Raw genomic sequence first — 11,386 nt, 5'->3', positions numbered from 1 at the left:
GCGTAGCGAGCAATCATGCTCTAAAGGGTTCAAGGCCCGTGCAAATAAGGCCAAACAAATTCTGCGTACTTTGGAGGCTCGGTCGTGTTTTTTTCTGGCTGAACTGGCCTCTTTTCCACAATTCTGAATCATGGGAAGTGTGGATTTTGCTTGCCGTAGTTGGTTTGCGCCAAGAAAGCAGCACTTTTGGTAGAGATTTGATGATTTAAGACCGTAATTTATCAACTCGAGACTTGCTGACGTGGCGGGCGCCTAATTCTCTGAGCTTACGGTGTACGCACTGGGTGCATATCGATGAGAACTCATATGCGCCCTCCTAGCGCTCATAGATTCTACGCAAGTAATAGCTAGCCATCTACCTAGTCTAGGAATATACACTCAATCCTTGCCCTAGCACTTCGAAGCGAGCTACCGCCGGCGCGGCCCGCGGATCCATATTATTACTGGCTTCATACTGGGACGTATCCATATCGATCGTTGATCCATCTTGCTGCTCATGCACCCCGCAGACCATGTCAACGTACGATGGGTTGATAAGATTTAGGTGGTATGCGATACTACGAAGAGAGCCCGAGAAGGCGTATTGTCCATGTTCTCTTTCCCTAGTTCCCTCATCCGGCTTTCGTCACTTCTGATTTCTATGCACAGTTCCTTCTGCCAACTCTCGTGCACATCCAGCGTTTGGCTCCTGAAAGCCCGAATCCGCCGCATTCAAGAACTAAATGAGTTTTTGTCGGTGTCTTACATCAGTGTTGGTACAGTCTCTTCGGGTAGGATGCTGTATGCAGACTGTGAGTGTGAATCAGCCCGTATGTTCAACAAAGACTCACGATCGCTGAGGTTCGTAGGACTCCGCAGCGCCGTAATGCAAGATCCAAGACATCGGGAATGGTGTGGTGGTGTTACAGGTGGTGGTCCTCGAGTCGTCGAGTTGGAATCCTTCTTTTGTGTTTTTCTGATTTCTCTGGAATTTTTATGCGAATGCGTTGATGGATTTCGTGCTTCATATGTTTTTTCTGTGTCTTCAAGAGCCAAGATCCAAGAAATGGAGTTCGTTTGTATGTCTAGTTCGTCGTCTGCGTTGTCAGGAAATCGGTGAGACTCAGTTCGCCGCTCGATGCTCATGAGTGGGACGTACGACAGTGACAACAAAAAAGAAGAAAAGCAGCATCCACCACCCACGATGATGTTCCTCCCTATTTCCTCCACCTTCAAGGCGGTGTTCGCCTTGTTGTGGGGCTGCGTGATGACCAGGTCTGGGATATTCAACGCCCTAGGAAGTAGTGAGCACGAAGCGAGCAATGTCAGCGCGATCACCAAGTCCTACGACGACAGGGAGACCCGTACCCGGTGCTGTAGAGGCGGAAGGTCGACATCGACGTCCATCATGGCATTCAACCCTCCGTTCATATCGTTGAATCCCTTTTTTTTCATTTCGTGCAACGGCCAGAGCCAGAGTCAATATCAAGTTCCAACTACGAATATCAAAAAGAAACGATTCCTTACCTCGAGTCCCGGCCGTTTCATGTAACCACGAGCACTCCTTGCGGAACCCGATCTTCGTGTACAGTTTGAGGAGCTTGGGTATGGATGAGCTCGACGTTGGCGGTGTTTCGGAGAGCGGTGTGCAGGCATATCGTCCAGAGGAATGTGAGCAACTTTGAGAGGGTGTATTGAGTATGCGACTGCGCAAGAGGGTGGTAGCGAGGAGTTTCTGGATCAAATACGGTGCCAGTAGGGTGCCATAACGTTATTTTTTTCTGCTAGGAGGACCCCAGTATGCGCGATGCGGCCATATTGAGCAGCACTGATTTGCGCTGCGAATTTGCCACAAATCTTCCTAGGATGTTAGCGCGCTATGGTAAAAGTTCAGCAAAAGTGGCAACCATATGGACCCAAATTCGTGGCCTATTTCCTCGCCGTTTCCAAACTATTTCACGACGGCTGCGCTCAAGATGGTTTCTTACGTCCAGGAACACTTGCGCGAAAGGATACTCGTTTCATTTGGCTTATCTGGGGTTATCTCGTCTCCTTTCACCATGGCTCGCCTTACAACCATCCACTCAGCGAGAACATGCAGAGGGACACAGGTCCTTAGGGGATTCAATCAGGAGCCTGGCAGGCGCCTCAAATTTCGCGCCTCATTAAGCTTAACGCGATGAGGTGGTGGTGGTGGTGGCAAAGGTGCCGCTGCGCAACGCAGCGTGTATCAAAAGCCATCTGATGATATGCTACGACACCGTGAGCGCTTCCCTCTCATTCTTGTTCCTATCTACTAACATCTCCATAGGCTTGTAAACTTCAGATCGAGGCGTCTTACACATGGAGAACCTGCCGCGGTTATTTCTACTCAGTGGTTCTCCAAATCGCTAGGACGTGCGTTTGCGCGGCACTGCTAACTGGCATTAGTCGCGCCAAAGCTGTGCCGCACGCTCGTCTGGATCTACCCGCCCGCGCGCCAACACTGGGGCGGGGTCGAAATATTCTGCTCGCAGCATCTCAACACGTCAATACGTCAGAAATCTCCTTCTCTATCATCTTAAACACGTACAAATTGCGGTCCCAAGTTTCACGCTGATGTATTGATGATAGCGTGACAGATTGTCGCTGGGGAAGGGCAAGGATGCATCCGAGGGCGTCGCTTACGGATTCTCTTCGGTGTTCGTTGCCTGTGCAATTCAAATGGGTGCAACATGTCAATCATTGTCGTATTGTGGTAACAAACTTCTCGGCTGTGCGAAAATAAGCGCCGTACGCGTCCCAGTCTTTCTGTTGCACCACCATCTCCCGCCTCCAAACTGCACATGCCAAGTGCTCCTCAATCATTCCCTACCCAGTCGCACAATATCGCTCTCGATTATGTCATTTTGGCTAAATGATGAAACAGGCATTGGGTGAGCACCGAATGGACGGCAAAATTTGATTCTTGGCTGAAACTCACGGCGTGGTTTGGTTTAGAGGCGAATACTGGGTTTATGTCAGAGGTTGTCCTTGAGTTAGAGCCGAGTCGTCTCGCGGTCTCACGCTTACAATCATTTCAGACGTTACGCTGGATTTTGGATTTAGTTGGAGCCCGGGGACGGAGGTCTTGATCTACTTGCACAATCAATACGGGGATGATCGGGGGGAACAGCACAGAATCTGGGATTGCCCAAGGGCGATACGGTGGGCACCACTGACGCCTATGTGAGTGTATTTCCCCCGCAAGCTCTAATGCGCGTTGACATTGGGGTCATGCAGGCTTCTCGGCGTGTACGAGGACGTGATCATAGAATACGGCGGGTGCGGCGACGATTCGCCGATGGAGCACTTTTGCTGCGATCATGGCCCCCCGCGGACTGCTGTCATTGCGGAGGTCGAGGAGGTTCGGAATCTCGTGGAGAAAGCGGAGTATCAGGCCGGGTATGCTTGCTTGGAAGTCAAACGCGAATTCGGCTTTGGAAGAAGCACAGTCAGCCTGGTGGTTCGCAGGGTAAGCGTGCATTCTTGTGATCATGGCCGGCACTTATGCCTTATACTTACATCTTTGTGCAGATTAACTACTATAAAGTGGGCGAATGCTTGAAATTGAGTGTCATGGTTGAACATATCGATCGTGACGACTACAATCGTCTTCTGCAATTTCAACAAAGCCTTCCGGAGGTAAGTCTCATTCGTGCACTACCCTCTGGTTTGCTCAATCCAACGCAGAGTGAAGAGTATATTGCGGATCGTATCCCATATGCATGGAAGGGGAATGAACTCGACGTTTCGCAAATGCCGAAATCGCCCTTCAGAAAGATTAGGAGCGACGTCGTCGACGATCTGAGACACACCGCCTACGAGGCGCTCCCTCTGGCTTTCAAACGCCGTTATGGTATGGGCCTTGCTATCCGTCTCGAGTGCAATTCCCAAATCGACATCCTTACCTAGCGCAATCCGAGGCGGTCGAACGGGGCCTCTCGTACACTGACTTCCTCTGGGAACACCCTAATCACCACGAACGCAGGGTTGCGCGCCATAAGGACCCCCCTGGGGCACTGCGTGACACCTGCCTGCGCGACCTCAGACTTGACATCGACATCCGGAGCGATGTTTGGCCCTACGATCTGACCGCCAGCCTGTCGATCGCCGGCATTGAGCTGACCGTACTCCCAATCACGCCCAGCCCCCCGCCCCGCCCTACCACCTTCTCCTTCATCAACAACCTCCATCTTGACGTTCCCTACGCGGATCCCGGAGACACGGCTGCACACAATCAACATTGTTCTCCCCGGAAACTCAACATCTCCGCGAATGGGATGGCAACGCTGGCCGGTGCCGATTCGGCGGCGGCGGGGACGTGCATCAGCAGCAACGGCTCCGTGATTACCCTCAATGTCAATGGGCCTCTGCAAATCATGGGCGATCTCTTCGCTGCTCCCATCCATGGCGGAAACGTCGGGGGGCGGAATAACACAAACCATGGTACGTCCTAGTCCATGAGTACATATATATTTATGCTTATTCGGCCCAATTGAATTCGTCAGCCCTGCCAAGCATTGAAGCAGTGGTGTCTGCTGTTCTCCGCACTATGCGTTCCGAACAATGTGGGGAGAGTCGTACAGTTGAGGAAGCGCAGGAGAGAAGAAGCAGTGCATGGTAAACTGTTTCGGTATATAAATGTGTTCTTCCCTGTGCTAGATGTCAAGATCCCGTGTGTCTGCCAGTCGTGGACCCCAGGAAGAAATCTAGGATGCCCACGCGGCCGTTCAGCAGTATGTCCGGATTCCTTGGTGCTTCTTTGAAGTCCGGTGGATCCCGTGGGTGTAGGGGCGAGTGCGTCGCGACGCCTGCGGGCTGCGGGCAGGTGAGAGTGTGGGGGTTGCTTGTTATAAACAACGCTTGGAGGTAGCGAGGGCAGGGGGGCAGAGGGCCCGGGTGAGTGGTGCATTAAGCCATGCGCGAGGTCACTGAAGGACGTCTTGAATTTGTGGTGGCCATTTCTCTGAGAAGGGAAGACGGGCTAGCTGGGCGCGGGAGGCTGGGTGGAAAGTTACAGAATGGCATCCAGCGACATGGTGCAGAGAGCTCCTTGATGCCTTGCTCGATTGACACCATGGTACGGCTATGACGATGACAAGAGGTGAGGGGTGGGAGGCGGGAGCCTGACGTCGTGGAGTGCGTACGTGGTAGTCCAAGCTGAGGTATGTCCGAAGCCTTCCGACACACTCGCGGGGTCGCCAATCGACGGAGAAAGAAAGGTCGCGGGTGGGAGGAGACTAGGGCGTGTGTAGTAAGCGCGGGCAGAGGTTCGTGCACGGCTCATTTGTTCACGCGGTATATAGGAAAGGGGAGCACCTCCGTGAATTCGCGCCTCCGTGGCTGGGCGGAGACGCGTACTTTCGCCCGTATGCTGTCGCACCAATATCGTACGCCAGCCGCCAGCCGCCAGCCGCCAGTATCCTCAGATTAAGTGCGTACGCCTTGTCACCCTGTATACCTCGAATGTTCTTCATAAGCCTAGCCATCTACTGCATCTGCCAGGCGAACGGAGCAGGGAAAGATCGAAGCGGGGACTATGTCTTGCTGAGTGGGGTTGCACCATTTCGCGCAGGCTTAGGACTGCCGTAAAACCCGAGAATTGCGAGCGATTGCTGTTGAGAAACCCTGTGCGCTAGGTGGCGTATCCCATTTGCCTGACCCAACATGTTGACTTTGAAATTCGAGGGTTCGCCTGAAGAGGTATGTTCTTTATGTCGTGAAGCAAAACACAGTACGGACGGATTAAAGGGTGCCGGCGAGGGACTAGCCAAGTACGCTCTTCATTTTTATCTTGCTTTTAAACCGCATCCTCCCAAATAAACACACGTCTCCCGTATCTCGTATCTCGTATTCTCGTTCGCATTTCGTTCGGGTTCCATATTCCGTTGTCCACCTCCATCGCGATTCCATCCCGTTCGTGACAGTTCAACACTCGAACTTTGCTGGCTGCTTTTTTCATCGTTGTTTGTGAAGCTCGGGCGTCGGGCGTCGAGGCGCCGAAACTTGTATCGCTCTTCCAAAGTGCACCTCCTGATACCGATATCACACCCGAAGAGTGTCGGCTGTCTCCTTCCCTCACTCTTCATCATTCACTCTACACCCTTCAATCACCTTCACTCTTGATACTTCACAATCCAATCCCGCTTCACTCTTTACACCACAACACAAAATCCCAAAATAAGCCCACTAATCACTAGGAATCTAGCCACCCATCTAGGGATCACGGATTATAAGTGTGGTCGCCAATCGCCAATCGCCAATCTCGATAATGGCCACCGGCCACCCAAACCGGCATTGTATTGTAACCCATCCCATTATTCGTTATTCGTCGATCCATCGACCACTCCAAGCTCAAGGCTCGCTTACCGCATTTACCTCCCTATCTCTTTGTGTTTGTGAGTACGCGCAAATTGGGATTTGACGAATTCATATGTTCGAGAGATGTATTCGAGAAACGTGAACCCCGGTGGCAAGTACTGCTCCTTCCTCCTCCATTGTTTTCGTTGTTGCCTATGCTGGCGCTAGTGCCTGTGCTATGGCCCCAGGCCACGCGCCTCATGCTCGTATTTATTGGTACAAGGGGGGACGGCACTCTCCTCCGCTTTTATATGTCGAATGGGGCGTGACTGATTTCCTTCTACTTCTACCCTCAGCATCATTGTCGTACTACTCGTACTAGCCCACACCCACGTTCTCCCACGTCCCCGTCCTCTTCCATCCCACCCTTCCTTCCTCCTTCCTCCACTTTCCACTCCACGTCCCATCCACCCCCCACTTTCTTCTCCACCTTGCCTCCCCCCCTTCTCCGCACCAATGCACCCAAACTCCTTCCACCCCTACACGCAAGCCCGGCGCCCGGCGCGTCCCAGCTCGAACCTCGAGAACATCGTCGACGCGGCTAATGACAATCAAGGCACTCGGAGCAACGAAGGCAACCAGGCGCGTCGTTTCGTGGATTTCGTGAATTTCGCGGCGGGGCGGTACGAGCGGGGTCTGCCCCCTCTGCCCCCCGATAATGCGAATAACGCGTCGGTCTCCATACTCAATGCTATTCAACACCATCAAATGAATGCGAACGCGGGAAACGCGTACCCTAGTGTATCACCCGCTTTCGACAATGTGGACGTGGACGCGAACGGCGCTCTTTATTTTTCTCAAACTCAGCCTCAGGCTCGCCTTCAACCAGCCACAGCCTCAGCTGCTCCCTCTGCAGGATTTCGCGGGCGTCGTATCTCGCCATTCGGCAACGGCAACGGCGACTTCCTCGATCAAGGGGCTGTACCACCCGCACACCGCGCGTCGCACCTCCAGCCCCAGTCTTCTCGTCACCCGCAGGCGCAGATGACGCAGACGCAGGCGTTCTCCGGATATGGAGCTGGGATCGCAGGCGACGCGTCTCAACAGCCGCCATGGGACGCACCCTTCGACTACGCCTCTTTCTCTTCCAACCTCTACCCACCAACGCAACCTGCGCAAGAGTTTCCTACCACTCGACCCACGCCTGCGAGCCGTGGGCAGTCCGACTATACCCAGGGCACTCCCGCTTTACAAGACCGCTTACAACTACAACACGCTCAACAAAATGCTTCTGCACTCCAGCCGACTCAGCCGTCCGGCACGGCACAACGCGCCTCTACCGTCGTGGCCAGCGGAGGTCAGAGCCGGCTTCAGAGCGCGATGGGCAGCCCCCACCTCGGCGTCTACGCGCCCGCGCCCGCTATGGCGGATTTCGGATTGCAGGCATCCTTCCAGGTGCCTCGATTCCCTCCTCCAGGACTCCCCATACCAGTTGCGCCTTCAGCATCCACAAGTACTGGTGGTGTTGATGCTGGTGTTGGTGTCAGTGTCGGCGGTATGCCCGTGGCCGCGTACGATGGTGGGCATCGGAGGGCGCCGTATCAGAGTGCGAAGGCGAACGCGGCGAAGGGCAAAGGTGCGCCGAAGAAGGCGCGCAGTTCGTTGCAAGACGAGAACAGGGTACGTACCTACACTCCTCATCCTCTCTCTCCTCTGCCCTCCCTCTGATACTATTCCCCTTATACCTCCTTCAACCTTCTTTCTTTTGCGTTCATTACTCACCCTCCCCTCGCACAGGATCCCCTCACCAAGGCGGTCCCACACGGGTACGTCGCGTGCCCCTGGGCTACGTGCGACGTGGTGTTGAAGAAGGCGAGCCTCACGCGCCACCTCAGGTCGAAGCGCCACGGCGGCGCGGGGACGGTGTGCCCCCTCTGCAGCCAGCGGTGCGTCCATGTCCATTCTCGTGTGAGGCGCTTGTACGACGTGCTGATGTGTTTTTTCGTTCTTTGTTTTTTTGGTGTTTTTTTGTCGGCGTTTGGCGTTTAGGTTGTCGAGGGGCGACTCCGTGAAGAGGCATATCGAACATTCGTGTCCCAACAGGCCCACTGACCATGACAACACCGAGCAATACGATGACCACGACAACGACGTCGACGACGGTCAGAATGCCGAAGATGATCAGAACGACGAGGAAAACGACGAGGATAATAGAGAGGAGCCGTGCTTCCCGACCCTGAATAGCGATACCCGACCTCCCCTCGTCACAACACAACCACAGGCATCTCAATTTCGCGAAAGGGCGTCGACATCGGCGTTCGATGGGCACGCTTACGCCGTTCCTCGTCCTGTGTTCGTGCACCCCGCCCAAGGCCTCGCTCCTCCTCCTCCTCCTCCCCCTCCTCTTCCATACTTCAGAAACTCGAGCCGCGCTCCGACATCCAGCATGAGCAACCCCACCCAACAGCCTTCCGCCCAGTACTCCTCGAACGCGTTCCGTACATTCCCTCCTCCCCTCCCCGCGTCTTCGTCGACCTTACCCACCGGCCACGACGTCTACCTCTCTCACGCTGCGTTTGCGGTCCACCCACAACGCATCCCGTCATCGCATGGAAGCGATGGAGGCGGTGGAGGCGGTGCATCCACACAAGTCGATGCCAGTCAAGAGCCTCCTCTCACCTACCCCGCCGAATTTGGCCGCGAGCGCGGGCTGCCTGCCATCCGTGCTGCGCTGGCGCAGCGTTCAGCGGTCGGACCTCGTCCCCTCGCCGTCCCAACACCTCTCAATCCCGGCCAACGTCCTCTTCCTCTTTTCTCTGCTTCACGACCCAGCGCCGCCCCTTCACCTCTCCCCCCTCTCCCCCGTAACATGACCAGCGATAACCTAAACAATGATCTTCTCACTCAGTACGCACGATTCAATGGCGCTCGTTACCCACACTACGAAGGCAGCTCAGCTGGAAGCTCCAATCCCTCACTCCCCGCCTCTTACCCCGATCTCTACCCCGATCTCTACGCCAACCTGTACCCCGACGACCCAAGAAACATCCCCACACCTCCGCTTTCCGCTGCGCCCCCCTCCGCCGCTCCGTCTCCGTCCCCGTCTCCTGTCCTCGAGCTCGGATCTCTATTCGAAGAGCAGGAGCAAGAGCAAGAGGAAGAGCAGGAGAAAGAGCAAAAGGAAGAGGAAGAGCAGGAGGAAAAGGAAGAGTCGGAGAAGAATACGGATGACGAAGACGTGCTTGAATACTACGACCTTCCCCCCGAACAGGCCGAGCTCGACGGCGGCCTCGAAGGCGAACTCGAACTCGAAGGTGACGGTGAAGATGAAGGCGAAGGGCTATCTCCTATCGCGGGGACTCGTGCATTGGTGCCTCTCGTTGAAAGCTGCGAAGAAGGACGTGAGCTATTTTCCGATGACGACAACGACGACGATGAGTGGGAGGAGGCGTCCATATTTGCCGAAGAGAATCCCGCCTCCTCCTCCTCCTCCTCCTCCTCCTCCTCCTCCTCCTCCTCCTCCTCCTCCTCCTCCTCCTCCTCCTCCTCCTCCTCCTCCTCTTCTCATCCCGCCGTCGAACTCCCAGGCGACGACGCAGCGGATCCGCATTCCGCCCCCGAATCCACCTCCGCCGCCTCCACCACTAGCACCTCCTCTGATTTCGGGTCCACCGATCTCGTTACTCCTGACGCCACTCCCGACGCCTCCTCCTCCTCCTCCTCCTCCTCCTCCTCCTCCTCCTCCTCCATCACCTCCTCCACTAGCACCACCACCAGCGCACTCGATCGCGAGCTCGATCTCGAGCTCTTCGGCTTCGACTTCACCGGAGGATACGCGTTCGGTGGTGACTACGGCCTCGAAGCCCTGTTCGGTAGCGCGCCGTCGGTGCTGGAGGAACATGAATACTGAATAGTGAGTGATGAATGATGCATAATGAATGAGGGATATGGGGACGCGGTTTGGTGGTTTGGGGGTTTGGTGAGTTGGTGATTTGGTATTTTCCTTCGGATTGCTTTTTGCGTTTGCGTTTGCTTTTCTCCGGCTGCTTTCGTTTTTCCCCCTTTCTTTCCGTCCTCTTTCTCCCTTCCTTCCCTCTTTATTTATTTTTATCCCAATCATACAATCGTCCACCTACGTACATAATACATACTATATACTCCCATCTCAACTAATCAATACATATACTTTCCCCGTATCTCCTCATCATCATATCCCCTCATCCTCATCCTCACCTCATCGCACTCATCCTCATCTCGTACTTATTTGCGCCCGCTTCCCGTTGCCCGTTCCGTTTCCCGTTCCTTCTCGTCCCTTCTCGTTGTGTGTTAGTTGTTAGTTGTGTGTGAGTTGTTACTCGTTAGTTGTTAGTTGTTACTTATTACTTGTTGTGATACTTGCTATACTACTCGTCGTGCTACCTACTGAACCTGAATATACTCAAATGCGAATGTACAATGCTGGTCAACGCTCCGCGTTCCACGCTCCTAGCTACTCGTATAATCATAATCGAATACTCGAATACTCATAATCGAATGAACCAAATGAACCGAATGAACTGAATCCACCGAATGAACCGCACAGAATAGCACCCTACCCGATGTACAACGTATAACGCATCACCGACCGCATTCACGTTTTCGGTGGTATACGGTGGGGGCATACGGTGCGTGTACTTCGGCTGTTCCTTTATCTTCGGGCGCGTCACGACGATGATATGATTCATGGTTCTTCATTCGTGATTTGTAGTTCTTCATTGGTGGTTCGTAGTTCTCAGTCCATGATCTGTGGTTCTTGGTTCTGAGCGGTGGGTAATGAGCGATGAGCGATGAGTGTTGATGGGTGATGGTGATAACGCAAACGGCGCACGCAAGCGAGCAACTTGAGGATACTGCATCACCCATCACCCGTTACCCATCACCCATCTGCATCACCCATCACCCGTTACCCGTTACCCAATACCACTGGTCCCAACCACCAAGCATTAGCCGATATCCGAATGCATCCTGTGTCCCGCGTCCTGTGTCCTGCGGTTCTGTCGTTCACAAAAGCGGGCGAAAAGCGCCTTCCTCGTCCCCACTTCCCTTC

The 11,386-nt window shown here is 54.3% G+C and overlaps 2 protein-coding genes across 2 annotated transcripts; both read left to right on the top strand.

Annotated features, from left to right (window-relative positions):
- Nucleotides 1–2,859: 2,859 nt before the first annotated feature.
- Nucleotides 2,860–4,624, top strand: PC9H_002303 (uncharacterized protein; the record flags this gene model as incomplete). Its single annotated transcript, XM_036771944.1, has 8 exons — nucleotides 2,860–2,894; nucleotides 2,959–2,984; nucleotides 3,042–3,186; nucleotides 3,241–3,472; nucleotides 3,535–3,642; nucleotides 3,691–3,856; nucleotides 3,913–4,446; nucleotides 4,509–4,624. 8 exons carry the CDS (start codon nucleotides 2,860–2,862, stop codon nucleotides 4,622–4,624), a joined length of 1,362 nt encoding a protein of 453 aa, XP_036626565.1.
- A 2,192-nt stretch (nucleotides 4,625–6,816) lies between these two features.
- Nucleotides 6,817–10,210, top strand: PC9H_002302 (uncharacterized protein; the record flags this gene model as incomplete). The annotated part of the gene is made up of 3 exons (XM_036771943.1): nucleotides 6,817–7,980; nucleotides 8,098–8,246; nucleotides 8,350–10,210. 3 exons carry the CDS (start codon nucleotides 6,817–6,819, stop codon nucleotides 10,208–10,210), a joined length of 3,174 nt encoding a protein of 1,057 aa, XP_036626564.1.
- Nucleotides 10,211–11,386: the final 1,176 nt, after the last annotated feature.

This window comes from Pleurotus ostreatus (assembly GCF_014466165.1).
Source record: "Pleurotus ostreatus strain PC9 chromosome Unknown scaffold_10, whole genome shotgun sequence".
Lineage (NCBI taxonomy): Eukaryota > Fungi > Basidiomycota > Agaricomycetes > Agaricales > Pleurotaceae > Pleurotus > Pleurotus ostreatus.
Note: the sequence above shows the minus strand (reverse complement) of the source record. Positions and strands in the feature narration are given on the sequence as shown.